Genomic DNA, 17,500 nt, shown 5'->3' on the forward strand with positions numbered 1-17,500 from the left:
TGTTGACTTCAGTGAATCTGAATCAGTTTTATGTTGACTTCAGTGAATCTGAATAAGTTTTATATTGTCTTCAGTGAATCTGAATCAGTTTTATGTTGACTTCAGTGAATCTGAATCAGTTTTGTTGACTTCAGTGAATCTGAATCAGTTTTATGTTGACTTCAGTGAATCTGAATCAGTTTTATGTTGACTTCAGTGAATCTGAATCAGTTTTATGTTGACTTCAGTGAATCTGAATCAGTTTTATGTGACTTCAGTGAATCTGAATCAGTTTTATGTTGACTTCAGTGAATTTGAATCAGTTTTATGTTGACTTCAGTGAATCTGAATAAGTTTTATATTGTCTTCAGTGAATCTGAATCAGTTTTATGTTGACTTCAGTGAATCTGAATCAGTTTTATGTTGACTTCAGTGAATCTAAATCAGTTTTATGTTGACTTCAGTGAATCTGAATCAGTTTTATGTTGACTTCAGTGAATCTGAATCAGTTTTATGTTGACTTAAGTGAATCTGAATCAGTTTTATGTTGACTTCAGTGAATCTGAATAAGTTTTATGTTGTCTTCAGTGAATCTGAATCAGTTTTATGTTGACTTCAGTGAATCTAAATCAGTTTTATGTTGACTTCAGTGAATCTGAATCAGTTTTATGTTGACTTCAGTGAATCTGAATCAGTTTTATGTTGTCTTCAGTGAATCCGAATCAGTTTTATGTTGACTTCAGTGAATCTAAATCAGTTTTATGTTGACTTCAGTGAATCCGAATCAGTTTTATGTTGACTTCAGTGAATCCGAATCAGTTTTATGTTGACTTCAGTGAATCTGAATCAGTTTTATGTTGTCTTAAGTGAATCTGAATAAGTTTTATATTGTCTTCAGTGAATCTGAATCAGTTTTATGTTGACTTCAGTGAATCTAAATCAGTTTTATGTTGACTTAAGTGAATCTAAATCAGTTTTATGTTGACTTCAGTGAATCCGAATCAGTTTTATGTTGTCTTCAGTGAATCTGAATCAGTTTTATGTTGTCTTCAGTGAATCTGAATCAGTTTTATGTTGTCTTAATTGAATCTAAATCAATTTTATGTTGACTTCAGTGAATCCGAATCAGTTTTATGTTGTCTTCAGTGAATCCGAATCAATTTTATGTTGTCTTAAGTGAATCTAAATCAGTTTTATGTTGACTTCAGTGAATCCGAATCAGTTTTATGTTGTCTTAAGTGAATCTAAATCAGTTTTATGTTGTCTCAAGTGAATCTTTCTGTGTGTGTGTGTGTGTGCAGGTTGTCTGTCTAACCTCCCGCCGAGCGCTAAGAGGATCAGTAACTCGTACGAGGAGCGCAGGAAACAGGCAACGGCTATCGTTCTGCTCGGCGTCATCGGGGCCGAGTTCGGCGCGGAGATCGAACCCCCCAAACTCCCGTCGCGAGCCCGAACCAGCAGTCAAGCTCCTGAGGGCTTCGGTCTGAGCAGCGGAGGATCCAACTATTCACTCGCCCGTCACACCTGTGAGTACACACACACACACACACACACACACACACACACACACACACACACACACACACACACACCACACCTGTGAGTACACACACACACATCAGCAGTCAAGCTCCCGAGAGCTTCGGTCTGAGCAGCAGAGGATCCAACTATTCACTCGCCCGTCACACCTGTGAGTACACACGCACACACACCACACCTGTGAGTACACACACACACATCAGCAGTCAAGCTCCCGAGAGCTTCGGTCTGAGCAGCAGAGGATCCAACTATTCACTCGCCCGTCACACCTGTGAGTACACACGCACACACACCACACCTGTGAGTACACACACACACATCAGCAGTCAAGCTCCCGAGGGCTTCGGTCTGAGCAGCGGAGGATCCAACTATTCACTCGCCCGTCACACCTGTGAGTACACACACACGCACACACACCACACCTGTGAGTACACACACACACCACACCTGCGAGTACACACACACACACATCAGCAGTCAAGCTCCCGAGGGCTTCGGTCTGAGCAGCGGAGGATCCAACTATTCACTCGCCCGTCACACCTGTGAGTACACACACACGCACACACACCACACCACACCTGTGAGTACACACACACACACACACCACACCTGTGAGTACACACACACACACACACACATCAGCAGTCAAGCTCCCGAGGGCTTCGGTCTGAGCAGCGGAGGATCCAACTATTCACTCGCCCGTCACACCTGTGAGTGTACACGCACGCACACGCACACACACACACACACACACACACAGCTCACTCACAGAAAACTATAACAGCTCATTTTTGGTTAATGTTACTTAACTAACGTTACCTAATGGGACTTTATTATAAAGTGCTACCAATGTTGTGTCTGATTCTGCTCTGATAGTCTAGCCCAGGCTCTCACACACACTTCAGTCGGTTATGATGAGTGATAATGTGCTTTAATTGCAGTAGACAGACCCGAGGGCAGGATTAATTCCTCTGCAAACTAACAAGGGTCTGATTTCTGCGTCTGTGTTGGCAATAATCACACGCCTCCTCAAAAACACACACACTCGAGCGAGCGTCACACTCCTTCTCTGCTGACTCTGCTCTGTTTAACAGAGTGATTAACAGATCGGGTCCCTCAGGACACCTGCACTACACACTTCATTACTGTAGAGTTGAACTTCGAGAGGGTTTAGTGCCCTGAGCTGGAATGATGATTATAGAGGTCAGTCAGAAAATAAAAAACAAACACATACTCACACACACTCTCTTATATCTCATGGCTTCCTCTTTAAATGGATGGGCTGCGTCTCATTCACACTGGAGTTTAGTGTGATGTGAATTAGCCTGAACACCAGTTTGGGCTCAAGCTAGATTAAACAACATGAAGTTTTAGTTAAATAATAATTTAATTTTATTTGTATTTTAGGTTATTTATTCACTTTTTTTATTTATTTTTATTTTATAATTAAATTAGTTGTAGTTTTCATCATTTTCTATCCTCAAATGCAACAAACAAACCGTGGTTTGTTTTTAGTCTGTTTTGTAACATCTCAATCAGTCCGTCGATTCTTGTCTAATATTTAATGTGTGTTGTGTATTTGTCCATGAATCTATATCTATATATATATATATATATATATATATATATATATATATATATATATATATATATATATATATATATATATATATATACACAAATACACACACTGTATACACATATACAGTTTTGTGCATGACACTTGTTTTTATTTTTATTAACTACTATTTTGCCTTTTCAATATTTTTATTAACAGTAAAAATCTTGTTCGTTAAGAGTAGTGTGCAGCTGATTTTTATGGTGCATTCTGGGAACCGATCGATTCATTGCACTGGAATATTTTGGACAATCTCACTTTTGACCTCAGGAGTGGATTGAGACACAGGCCTTTGTGATAGTGTGTGTGTGTGTGTGTGTGTGTGTGTGTGTGTGTGTGTGTGTGTGTGTGTGTGTGTGTGTGTTTGGAGTGTTTTCTGCCTTCAAGGTCAGTTTGATGGTCAAAGCGTCTGAGACCTTTAGGAGAATCTGAACTTGTGTGTGTGTGTGTGTGTGTGTGTGTGGGTTTGAGTTCAAAGTGGATACATGAGTCTTACTTTACTTTTATAAAGAAACAAAGCAGTTTGCCTGAGGGCAGTGACAAGGTCAGCTAGGAAAACACACACACACACACACACACACACACACACACTTCAGAAGTCTCACACGCTGTAGTTCTCAAGCACTTTTCACTTTAAAGGCCTGTGTGTGTGTGTGTGTGTGTGTGTGTGTGTGTGTGTGTGTGTGTGTGTGTGTGTGTGTGAAATATCGGGGCTGTTTATTCACTTGATTAAACTCAGTGTTAGTTAAAATAATGAGAGTGAATGTTTTTGTTAGCATTACAGTAATCCGAATTTAGAGTTAAATGTTTAATTGTTATGATAATAATTCCACAGTGTAAAAAAAATTGTTTATGGATTTTTTTATTATTATTATTTTAATTCATTTACTTTTTTAAAAATATTCACTCAAAATGGACATTATTTAATTTTAAGTTCTATTTATATATATATATATAGAGAGAGAGAGAGGTTATCTACAGTATGTTATACAAGACATTTTTACCGCAATACTGTGTATATAAAATATCAGATATTATAATATAGGCGTATCCAAATATTTTGATATACATCTTATTGTTTATTGACCACAACATAAAAATAAATGTCAATAAATCATTATCCACCAATGTCTATATTGGTCAATTAAATAAAGAATATTAAAATTGTATGCAGCATTGCTGAAGTGAAGCACCTCGTATAGTAAATGCAGTAAGAGAAGCAAGCCCAGCACTGCAGTGACAGGAAGTGATGTCACATTAATGCAGTGCAGCTCTGGTGTGTGTGTGTGTGTGTGTGTTGCTGTAAATCCAGTGTGCTGAAGGCATTCCCTGTTTAGACACCCTTTGTTTCTCTCTCTATCTCTCCATCTGCCGGCTCTCTTTCCAGCTCAACTCCATTGATTTTAACTTCACTTTCGATTTGACCGGAGAGACAGACAGACAGAAAGAGAGAGAGGGAGAGAGAGAGAGAGAGAGAGAGAGAGAGAGAGAGAGACAGAGAGAGGGCAGAGGGTCCTGCAGTAATAAGGCCACTGGAAATACAGGCTAAATATAATGGGACCAAAGTCTTATATGACTGTATGAGTCGTTTAATATCAGTGTGCGTGTGTGTGTGTGTGTGTGTGTGTGTGTGTGTGTGTGTGTGTGTGTGTGTGTGTGTGTGTGTGTGTGTGTGACGGTTTCCAGTAAAACGCTTGTGAGTGTTAGAGCTAATGGCTAAAAGCTGTCTCTCTCTCTAATTAGCTTCCCGTGGCCCAGCCTCTAATGTGGCATGTTTATTGCTTTAACTAACCACTCATTAGCTCAGCTGATGTTTTGTCAATATTAATTCATCCATTTAAACCAAGTCAAGTCTTAAACAAAGATGTCCGCTCTGAAAAATGGACTCGACCTGTCCGGGACGGCCCAAGCACTATGAGACAGTAAATTTGCAGGTGATTTCCTCTCTTGGCTGTCTAACTTTTTTCAGATGTGGTTAAAACTCTCCAAAACAGCCTTGCATAATTTAATCTTGGATCTGACAAAGTGCCACCCACTTAAAGGGATATTTCACCCAAAAATGAAAATTGGCCCATGATTTACTCACCCTCAAGTCATCCTAGGTGTATATGACTTTATTCTTTCAGAGGAATACAAATTGCATCTCTCCATCATAAAAGTGCATTTATCCATCATAAAAGTGCATCTATCCATCATAAAAGTGCATCTCTCCATCATAAAAGTGCATCTCTCCATCATAAAAGTGCATCTATCCATCATAAAAGTGCATCTATCCATCATAAAAGTGCATCTATCCATCATAAAAGTGCATCTATCCATTATAAAAGTGCATCTATCCATTATAAAAGTGCATCTCTCCATCATAAAAGTGCATCTATCCATCATAAAAGTGCATCTATCCATCATAAAAGTGCATCTCTCCATCATAAAAGTGCATCTATCCATCATAAAAGTGCATCTATCCATTATTAAAGTGCATCTCTCCATCATAAAAGTGCATCTATCCATCATAAAAGTGCATCTATACATCATAAAAGTGCATCTCTCCATCATAAAAGTGCATCTATCCATCATAAAAGTGCATCTCTCCATCATAAAAGTGCATCTATCCATCATAAAAGTGCATCTGTCCATTATAAAAGTGCATCTCTCCATCATAAAAGTGCATCTGTCCATCATAAAAGTGCATCTCTCCATCATAAAAGTGCATCTATCCATCATAAAAGTGCATTTGTCCATCATAAAAGTGCATCTCTCCATCATAAAAGTGCATCTATCCATCATAAAAGTGCATCTATCCATCATAAAAGTGCATCTGTCCATCATAAAAGTGCATCTCTCCATCATAAAAGTGCATCTATCCATCATAAAAGTGCATCTTGAATATGAATATCATGTATAGATGCACTTTTATGATGGATAGATTTTCTCCAGCCATTCACTGCCATTTATTTATTTATTTATGAACATTTATTAGAGGATCAACCCCATGAGATGAAACATCTCGTTTTCATGGGGGTCCTCAGGATCATGTCCAAACAACATAAAACAGCAAAACAACAGAGTAGATACAATCAAATAAGACAAAAAAAGTCATAACAATAAAAATAATAACAAAAAAAAAAAAAAAAAAAAAAAAAAACCTAAGGGCACACACTCACACACTTTCACACGCACCATATGGACACGCACGCCAGCACACACACACACACACACACACACACACAAGCTCTCACTATCCCCACCCAACACAGATAGACATTCATATACTATATAAAAACATTCATAACATGACACATATCGATGCTAAATCTGAAATGCTAGAAACAAAGACAAGTATTCTGAAGATGTATTAACAAAGCAGTTCGGAACAGAGGAAAAGATGTAAGCGAGCGAATGGATGCAGGAAGGTTGTTCCAGTCACGAGGGGCTCTCACACAGAAAGCATATTTCCCAATGTCTCTCTTAACTCTAGGGACAGTAAAGAAGATCTGTTCGTTGTGACGAAGGCTATAATGTGAACTGTAAGGCACTAAATATTGCGATAAATAATATGGATATTGAAAATAAATACATTTAAAGATGAACTGAAGCCAATGATATTGTCTTCTGGCTGAGGGTGCAAGCCAGGACAGCTGTTCATACATCACACAATGATGTGTCCTATAGGGGCAGCGTAGGACGAAACGGCACAGGCTGTTGTATACCACATCAAGGGAGTGTAGGCAAGTGGCAGTAGTGTTGGCATATATAATATCTGCATAGTCCAGAATAGGTAACAACAACTGAGAGACTATTCTTTTCCTAACCTGAAAGTTAAAGCAATCTATTGATTGATATAATATTTTAAGACGAAAGCTAAGTTTGCTGTTAAGCGCGTGTACATGAGTTTTGAATGAAAGATCAGTTTCTAGCCAAACACCGAGATATTTAAATTTTTCGGTTGGCTCTAAAGGAGAAGAATCAAGAAAATGCAAATTAAGATTATTTCTATCTTTCTTCTGAAAAAGCATACAGTATGATTTTGATTTATTCAGCAGGAGTTTATTAAATGACAGCCACTGCTGTATAGAATCAAAGTCATGTTGTAAAGAATAATTTATGCCGGGAATATTTGGTTTGGAGCAATATATAATTGTATCATCTGCATAAAGATGAATGTCACATTCTGAACAGCATAGTGGCAAGTCATTAATAAAAATGGAAAATAACAAAGGCCCAAGCGAAGAACCCTGGGGTATGCCTTTATCTATACCTGTAAAATTCGACTGACTGCCCCTGAAGGACACACACTGGCGGCGATGATGAAAATAAGAGTTAAACCACAGAAGAGATGAACGGGAAAGGCCAATTGAAAATAATTTATCCAGGAGCAGATAATGATCAACTAAATCAAATGCTTTTGTAAAATCTAAGAAGATGGCACCAGTACACATATTATTATCAAAACTAGAAAAAATATCATTTGTAAATTTCGAGAGAGCAGTGGTAGTAGAGAAATGTTTCCTGAAACCTGACTGGCATTGAGATAGTAAATTGTTATGAGAGAGATAGTTAGATAATTGATTGAAGATTATTTTCTCAAAAATTTTTACAATACTGTTAATTATTGAGATAGGTCTGTAATTGTTCAAATTTTGAGTGTCCCCTCCTTTATGCAATGGAGTGACTTTGGTACACTTCCATGCCAGTGGCACTTCATGGGTTAGAAATGACAGATTAAAAAGCTCAGCCAATGGAGATGATAGGACATGTGAAGAAAGTTTGATAAACTTACCCTCAATGCCGTCAGGGCCAGGTCCACTACTAGAGGATAGCTTGCTAATGACCAACTGGACATCAGCAGAGCTAACCTGCCGGAATGTGAAAGAACTATCGCAGGGCTGAGATTTAACAGACAGCTCTGGGTGAAAGAGCGATGACTGTACCTGCGGTGTTTGGGAGAAATGCGAACTAAATGCGTTGGATATCACTGCTGGATCATTAACAATTTCATTATTGATAATCATACTACTCGTGGTGCTGTTAGATTTACCAAGTAAGGTATTAATTTTTTTCCAAAAATGTTTAGGATTACTGAAGTCATGTGACAAACTATATCTGTAGTAATTGGCTTTAGCATTTCTGGTTTGGGTGGTGCATGTGTTTCGTAAACGTTTGTATTCCTCCCAATCACTAGGAAGTTTTGTATATTTGTGTTTATTCCACGCCCTATCCCTCTGCTTAAAAAGACTGATAAGATCCCCATTTACCCAAGGTAAATGATGTCCTTTGACCTTAATAGTTGTCCATGGGGCATGCTTATCAATAACTTGCACAAATTCTGTATAAAAGAAATTCCAGGCAGCTTCCGCATCAGGAATTAGGCTAAGTCTATTCCAATTTATCCTGCTCACATCATTTAAAAATAAATCACTGTTAAATAATTTCATGTCACGGATCCTAATATATTTCGGAGAAAGATGGGGAGTTGAAATTTTCCAAATGCAATATATGATAGAGTGATCGCTAAAACAATCAGAGAGAACACCAGATTTTATTATTCTGTTGGGGTGTGTGACTAGTATCAGGTCAAGAAGAGATTTACAACTTGGACTGATTCTTGTTGGCTCTTCAATAATTTGGGTAAAATTTGAACCATTAAACATGTTACGTTCCGTGAGAGTACAAGGATCAGTCCAGTTTAAATTGAAGTCCCCCAACAGAACAATTTCTGATGAGTCACCAAACGATGAAACAGTGGCTAGAATGTTTCGAACAGACTCAAGCTTGGGAGATGTTGGTGGGCGATATATGTTGCCAATTATTAATTGTTTATTTGCATGAAGAGTAAGCTTAACAAAGATACCTTCAAAAAACTCAGGTTTCACTTTAGGAGTAATTAATTGTGATTTCAAATTTGATGAAATATAAGTGGCAACCCCACCTTATTTTTAGCATTATAAAGCTTGGAAGAGCCAGGACATTTTTTTATATAACTCTGATTGTATTCTTCTGAAAGAATAAAGTCATATACAAGGATGACTTAAATCATGGACTAATTCTCATTTTTGGGTGAACTATCCCTTTAAACAGGAAGTGTAAAGTCATTTGAGAAAAAGAAAAAGTGGCACAACAGCCTTTGATTAATTTAAGACATTAGGGACACATTTCTGTGTGAATTATTCATTAATCATAAGTGATCGCATTGAAATTAATGTGATAATTTAAACGATGAATTTTATGAATAAATTTCACGGAGAGTTTAATCAAGTAATCCTGACTAAAGCTCATCTGGAGATTTAATGATCTGAGTTTATGCCGAGACTTTAAGAGCAGCGCTGAAGTCTTTGAGTGTTTAAGGTTAAACTCGCACGTCTCTCCGCTGGATTTGTGCCGCAGTGTTGCAGAATCAAAGGCCGGATTAGTCCGAGTGCAGTGTGTGTTTAGTGTACAAACCGGACTGCTCTTAAAGCTCTCGCTCCGCTCGGGAACACGGAGAACAAAGAGCCGATCCCGGAGCGCTGGAGGAAGAAGTGTTGTGTTTCTGGGAACTGGAAGGTTTGATACGCCTGGAACGACAGGCGGGACAAGTCAGGTCACGAGGAGACACCCGGAGTTCAGATCAATGTGGGTGTGTGTGTGTGTTAGGTAGGTTTAGGGGTCGGGTTAGTGTAAGGGGACAGAATATACAGTTTGTACAGTATAAAAACCATTACGTCTATAGAGAGTCCCCACAAAGATAGCGAACCAGAGTGTGTGCGTGTGTGTGTGTGTGTGTGTGTGTGTGTGTGTGTGTGTGTGTGTTTTTGTGATTTATGAGGACCGAAATTTGTATAATGACATGGGTATTACACTGGTATTACAAATGGCTTTAAAAACATACTAAACAGTGTTTAATTAAAAATGCGTGTGTGTGTGTGATTGGTAGGTTTAGGGGTCGGGTTAGTGTATGGAAATATAATATACAGTTTGTACAGTATAAAAACCATTACGCTTATGGAATATCCTCACAAGTATAGCTAAATAAACATGTGTGTGTGTGTGTGTGTGTGTGTGTGTGTGTGTGTGTGTGTGTGTGTGTTTACCTACTTAACTATATTTTGGGGACACATTTGGACCCAGAAGTGACCAAAACCAGAGGGGACGTCCTCATTTGTAAATCTGGTGTAAAAATTAAAGTAATTTAAGTGTTTTTTTAAATGTAAAAATGCAGAAAATGTTGTGTTTAGGAGTCGGGTTTGTGTGTGTGTGTGTGTGTGTGTGTGTGTGTGTGTGTGTGTGTGTGTGTGTGTGTGTGTGTGTGTGTGATGGGTAGGTTTAGTGGTCGGGTTAGTGTGTGTGTGAGATGGGTAGGTTTAGGGGTCAGGTTAGAGTGTGTGTGTGTACTGTGACGGACTCCTACTCTTCCTGCTACGGTCGGTCAGTGTGTGTGTCTAGAGGCTCATCAAGAGAACGATGTCCACCTGTTCTTCTCTCTGTGAAAGCTAAGGCTGTGTGTGTTGAGCTAGAGCTTGCTCCCGGTTGCTTTGTGTTTGATTTTGGCTTTTGTTTGAGCCTTTCAAGACAAATGTGGGGGCTCGTCCGGGATATGAACCCGGGACGTCTCGTGCCAAAGCAAGAATCATACCCCTAGACCAACTTCTGACACCATATATAATATATATTATATATTTATATATTTAAGTACTGTGTTATATTATTTAACAACATGTACTTGCTATAAAGTTAGGGTAGGATTAGGGTTAGTTGCATGTAATTATGCATAAATGTACTGTTATTACTATGGTAAGTACATGTAACATATGTAACAAGGACACTGTAAAAGTGTTAACCCAATTTTTTTAAATTCCAATTAATCACACACTTGTTGTGAAATTAAGCATATACCATTTATCTTGTTTAACACGTTCATTTTGTCATCATTTGCTATATCCAGCAAAGTAAACCTTCAGATTTAAGTGTTATTCTCACTAAACTATTTTCTGCAAGCTTTTTTCAAGGTTAATTTAGGTGTCTTTCCAAATAGAAGTAGCCTGGGTGCCAGCCCGATCCCCGCCCACAACATTGTTTGGTCGGGAAGTTCGGTCTGGACTCGATCCGTTGAGGAGTAATTATGCTCAGGCCGAGCCAATCAAATTGCCAGGGCGGGCTTTAATCGATGATGGACAGATGATCTGCGGTTACGTAATCACCCACGTCATAAAGAGCACTTGGGTTGAATTTGTTTACAACAAAGATGACTGCCGCTGGAGAAATGAGATTTCACAAATTCACACTTACAAATAAGTCAGATAGAATAAATGCATATTTGGCGTGCTGTCCGAGGAGAGGCTCTGGGCTCGGTATTCGGCCCGAACCCAAAGTGCTCCCCCCGTATTCCGGGCTGTGGAAGAACAAGCCGAGAGTGAGTGGAGGGATGCTGAAAACTGTCAAGGAATGTTAGGTGAGTTGACAGAGTTAAAATAATATATGCTTCCTCTCATGCAGATAGTGTAGACGGTAATTGTTTGATGACAAGTTGATTGGATTGATTATTTAAACGTGCTCCTCCCGAACTTTGATTATGAAACATCATGTGTAGATTCTGCCATCACGTCTGTTATAGAACATACTGACAGCGCATTAATTTTAAAAGAGGAACAGAGAACCGCGATCAAGGCATTTGTCGATTGGAAAGATGAATGAAGAACATACGTCACTTACTCCGTTGCTCTGATTGGTTGTAGGTCTATCCAATCGAGTGCAGAGGCATTTTCTTTCCTGGTTCGGTTGAAACACGCCCCATAATCACAGCCCAATGGAGCAGATCAGACTCACATTCTGACTAAATCTGAGTATGACGACGTCAGGCTAAAATAGAAGGACTCTTAGAGACTCCAAAAGGACACCAAATAACCAATAGAAGGAGTTAATATATTTCATAAATGTATGCACACCAAAGCAAAATTTTTGAATTCACCGTACCATGCAGCAACAAAGAGCTCGTTTACATTTAAGAAAAGTCAAGTTGCAATACCCAACATGACCACATGGAGACGCCAAAAAACCCTAAACAAACAGCCTAGACCTACAGTACGCGGATCCATTCAGCACTAAACACGTGACGAATCAAAACATTATCCTGAATGTGTGTGGAAACAACGTGAATGTACTGAAAAGTCTCTGTGCTTAAATACAATGTGCGATCAATATATACACGGTTTGTTTGCACGCATGCTTACTGTACGTCACCGCAGTCGTCTTTACCTTTCATTTCAATCCTCATCCATCAAAACTTTACTAGCGAGACGCTGGTTTGCTTTATCCAGCCGAGAAACGTAGTTTGCGTAGCAGTTCTGTTGAGACTGTATTTCACACAGGGATTCAGAAACAATATCAGAATATGACAGAGTTAGTGTTTTAAAGTGAAACGCACACTGGAATGAATAATTCACTGAACCGCAACGCGAGTCTCTATTCTCTTTACAATCTCTGATGATGTAATCAGCCTGGTTTTCTTTACACTAGCGCTGTTTTGGACTGATTGTTTGAATGAATTCGCATACTGGATCATTGGACTGAAACACAGCTCATTAGTCACTGGAGTTTAGCAGCTTAAAATGATCTGATCGCAAACAGAACAGCAAAATCAGGTTTCAGGGTCAGAATCGAAATTTCTGCCTACCAGGTTTACAGGTGCTTGCGCGATTGTAGATGCTCTCAACTTCTAAAATCCAGCTTTTAATGTTTATGTGTCTATGTGGTGTTTTTAATCTGCTTTAAGACAAAGCATGTGTAAATTCATAAGTCGACAGCATTGCTGAGTATTTCCTCCTTAAAACTGCAGTGAACCAAAGACAGTCTCAAAAACACGCTTTGAAATCGCTGGTGTTTCTGACGTCACAAACTACCTTGTAACCAATCAGATCAACGTGTGATCGTCAACCAGTGGATCTCTGAGCTGAGTGAGTGAGTGGAGGCGGGGCTCATTTGCATATTCATGGAACCGCGTACATACTAAATGAGGCAAGAGTTACATTCAAGCTATTTTAAGACATGATGACACTTTTTTTTTTCAAGGAAAAAAATTAAAAACTTTTAAATATGTCATTTTGGTGATCAAAGATGAGTTTTAAGGGATACAATTATTGACTACAGGGGGACATTAAATTATTTTAACGTGTTAAGGTATTTTGAATTAATCGCATGCGTTAACGCATAAATGTTGACAGCCCTAATACATTTTTTCTCTAAGGCAGCAATACATACAACTAAAATGGTGAATATAGTTTCACTTTTCTATCCGTTTTGATGGGAATAAAAATCTTTCACTTCTTTAAAGGTGAATCAGAAGTCGGAAACGCTTTAAGAAATCCAGCACACGTCTGAACACAAACACACACACACACACACACAGAGAGAGAGACAGATGAAGTTAGTATCTGCTGAAAGCTCTGGCTGGAATCTGTCTGCATTAATTACCTCACCTCATTGTTCTCCGGCGCTGTGGTAATTACCCGGCGACCTGTTGCCGAGGCCCGAGAGCAGCGAAGATAAATCCAGATAATCGTCTGTGATTATTAAGCAGTTGATCTATAACAAACAACATAAACATTGATCAGATCAGCTGATGTGCGACAGATTTAGTGTGTGTTCTCTCTCTCTCTCTTACACAAAACACAAGATAAATGTGTTTAAATGAGTTTGCATGCAAAACACACAATCACGGCTCTTGCTCTTTTTTCAAAGGGAAGAATAGTTTAACTTTATGCAAATGAGCAGTGATGCGAGTAGAAGCGTCTACTAGCAACATCAGTGACATCACAACCTCCAGCGCTTTAATAGCCATCAGTGTGAACGGTGCTGTAGTGTGTGTGTGTGTGTGTCAGGTCACTTGCGGTGACCTTTGCCCCCTCCCCCTCCCCCTCCCACACATTTTGACAGTTGCCATGGATACGGCATGTGTGGTTGTTGTAGACGCCTGCGACCGAGTGAACAAACCCCTCATTAGAGCTCAACTGATGGACACACAAAACACACCGTTCAACACCATACAATACAAACCAGTTTCGGGTCAGTGAGATTTTCAATGTTTCTGAAAGAGTCTCTTCTGCTCACCAAGGCTGCGTTTATTTGGTGATAAATCCAGTAAAATATGAAATAATATTACAATTTAAATCAGCTTTTTTCTATGTGAATATATAGTAAAGTGTCATTTATTCCTGTGATCAAAGCTGAATTTTCAGCATCATTACTCCAGTCTTCAGTGTCACATGATCCTTCACAAATCACTCTAATATGATGATTTGATGATCAAGAAACATTTATGATGCTGAAAATAGTTGATCAATTTTATTTTTTAGGATTCTTTGATGAATAGAAAGTTCAAAAGAACAGTATTTATTTGAAATAGAATCTTTTGTAACATTATAAATGTCTTTACTCTCACGTTTTAATGCATCCTTGCTAAATAAAAGTATTAATTTAAATACATTTTTTTATCATACTGACAAATTTCGCCACCCACATGAGTGTGTCCTCGGGCTTTTGAAGCCCACAGTGTGTGTGTGAGAATATGTTGATGTGTGTCGTGACTGAGACTGCATTAGCTGAGCATCAATATGACCTGCAGACGTCTCCAGTCAATATGGATATTAATAACCTTCTTTCTGTCTCCCTCGCAGGTAAAGCCTTGACGTTTCTCCTCCTGCAGCCGCCCAGTCCCAAACTGCCCCCCCACAGCACCATCCGCCGCACAGCGATCGATCTGATTGGCCGAGGGTTCACGGTGTGGGAGCCGTACATGGATGTGTCTGCGGTTCTCATGGGTTTGCTGGAGCTGTGCGCCGACGCTGAGAAACAGCTGACCAAGTGAGACTCACAGTAACACTCAGTACAGTAGAGCTTTCAGGACCCTAAAAAGGTTTATTAAAACAATGCGCCCCTTGAAGCTGTGATTTACATTGGATTTAGATCAGCTAAGGGGCTTATTGCTTTTATAAAACTGTTACTCTATAAAAATATTAATTTTAATATTTATTTTATTCATAAAATAAACACCAGCAACAAATAATCTAACGTTATAACACATGTATTCCTCCGCCAAGCAAAGTAGTTCCAAAGAGGTTGCTAAGGAACACATGCAGCAACAAAGAGTCACAAACGGCAGTTCAAACTTCGAATGCGGCTCAACCAATCAGAATCAAGGACCGGAACTAAACGTTTTATCATGTTGTTGATTGTATAATGCGAAATATCATGGAATTTGGCCAATTTTGGATTAATAAATCAAAGGTAGGGCTGTACAGTGAATAATTTGTGTTACGGACTAGTGTCTGTGAGTGTTAAAACGCAAAAAGGCGCAGTTTACTCAGGCATGCGTTACTACAACCCGCCAAAATAAAAGTTCGGTTCAACTTGAAGAAATTATGACAGAAATATATTACCAGTGATAATAATAATAATATTAGTAAAACTTTATTTATACATATCACATCATTTTTCAACCATGTTTTTTTAACAGTAAACCTCTGCACTTTGTTTGCCAAAAAAAATAATTAATTTTCATTTGATTAGATTTGAAAAGATTAATTAAATTGGTCATGTTTAATGCCTTTATTTAATTACCACCGCTTATTTATTTATTTATTTTTTTATTTATTTAGATAATATTTTTTTTTATTAAATCATAAATCCAGAATGTTAAAATGGACAAAACATAATTGCTGAAAAATAAAATAAATAAATGAAACGTCTATCTAAATTTAATCTAAAAATTGAATTTACTGTATAATGCAAAATGTCATGGAATTTAGCAATTTTGGATGAATAAATCAAAAGTAATGAAATGAAACAAATGCGATATGGACTAGTGTCTGTGAGTGTTAAAGCGATAAAAGACTGAAGTCTGCGTGAATGAGCGGCGCATATACTCAAACACACGTCACTAAAACCCGCCAAAATAAAAGTTTGGTTTAACTTGAAGAAATTGACAGAAATAAATTACTATTGTACAGTAGAATGTACACTATGGTTAAAATGTTTTTGATTGGTAGGATTTTTAATGTTTTTAACAAGTCTCTTCTGCTCACCAAGGCTGCATTTATTTGATCAAAATTACAGTAAAAACAGTAAAATTGTGAAATAATATTCCAATGTAAATCAGCTCATTCCTATATGAATCTATAGTAAAGTGTAATTTATTCCTGTGATCAAAGCTGTATTTTCAGCATCATTACTCCAGTCTTCAGTGTCACATGATCCTTCACAAATCATTCTAATATGATGAATTGATTCTCATAAACATTTATGATTATCATCAATGTTGAAAACAGTTATTTACAGTTTAATTTTAGGATTCTTTGATGAATAGAAAGTTGAAATGGAAAGCTTTTGTAATATTCATAGAACCGCGAATGCTAAATGAGGCAAGGGTGTCGAGTGACATTCAAGATATTTAAAGGCATTTTTCAAGGAATAAACGTTTAAAAATATGTCATGTTGGTGATCAAAGATGAGTTTTAAGGGATAAAATGATTGACTTTAATGCAGTCCTGAATCGGACGGTTGTTTTCCCCCTTGACAGATGAGAGCCAGGCTTTAATCCGATTGGAGCCCATTAATATGATGTAATGATGTCTTGGCCTCAGGATGGTGGAGACCTCGAAGCGTAAGAGGAAACCCATTCGTCTGGGCCTTAACCTCCGCGCCGAAACTCCCGCAAACGAGGTTACCGTCCAGCCTGAACCCCCCCAGCCCGTGCTCACCTCGTTAAGACGAAACCCGATCCTAAAAAAATTTATTATGAGTACAAATATGTCTGCGTGTAGCGCGTGCTAATGCCGTTAGAGCGAAATGGCGCTCATTTTTCAGTCGTGATTACGGCCAGAAGTGAACGTACGGCCCAGACGAGAAAAAAGCGAGACGCGTATAAACGTCTTGGTTATTTCTCTTGGACTGGATGATGATGATGTTTCTTCTTTGACCCCCAGACTGAAACAGGGCAGCGTTATCTGCTTTTTAAATGGCAAATCCATTTAGCAGCACTGGAAGACCTTTAGTGAGAGAGAGAGAGAGAGAGAGAGAGAGACAGAGAGAGAGAGAGAGAGAGACAGAGAGAGAGAGAGAGAGAGAGAGAGAGAGAGAGAGAGAGAGAGAGAGAGAGAGACGCTCTTCCCCTTTAGAAGCCTCGGCCTCCTGTACGTGTCACTTATGGAGATTATTTGAAAGCTGCTGATGTTTATTAATGTAATGAAGTGAATATTTTAGGGAGTCTATACAAGTGCAGTCAAAAACAAGAGGGTTTAAATTAGAAGAACAGAGATAACAGATTAAATCTGCTGTCTTAATTAATTGCTATATAATCTAAATTAACTTAGTGTGAAATGTACTGGAGCTGTTGTA

General features: G+C 38.4%; 1 protein-coding gene across 5 annotated transcripts in view; it reads left to right on the forward strand.

Moving 5' to 3' along the window:
- wdr7 (WD repeat domain 7) overlaps positions 1–17,500 on the forward strand; it is a 125,860-nt gene that overhangs the window by 94,085 nt on the left and 14,275 nt on the right. For all 5 annotated transcript variants that reach the window (XM_081391890.1, XM_081391893.1, XM_081391891.1 and 2 more), the window contains 2 exons: positions 1,281–1,505; positions 14,782–14,968. In XM_081391890.1, the coding sequence (XP_081248016.1) occupies positions 1,281–1,505; positions 14,782–14,968 (412 nt within the window). The remainder of the gene's footprint in view (positions 1–1,280; positions 1,506–14,781; positions 14,969–17,500) is intronic.

Source organism: Scardinius erythrophthalmus (genome assembly GCF_964197995.2).
Source record: "Scardinius erythrophthalmus genome assembly, chromosome: 17".
NCBI classification, from domain to species: domain Eukaryota; kingdom Metazoa; phylum Chordata; class Actinopteri; order Cypriniformes; family Leuciscidae; genus Scardinius; species Scardinius erythrophthalmus.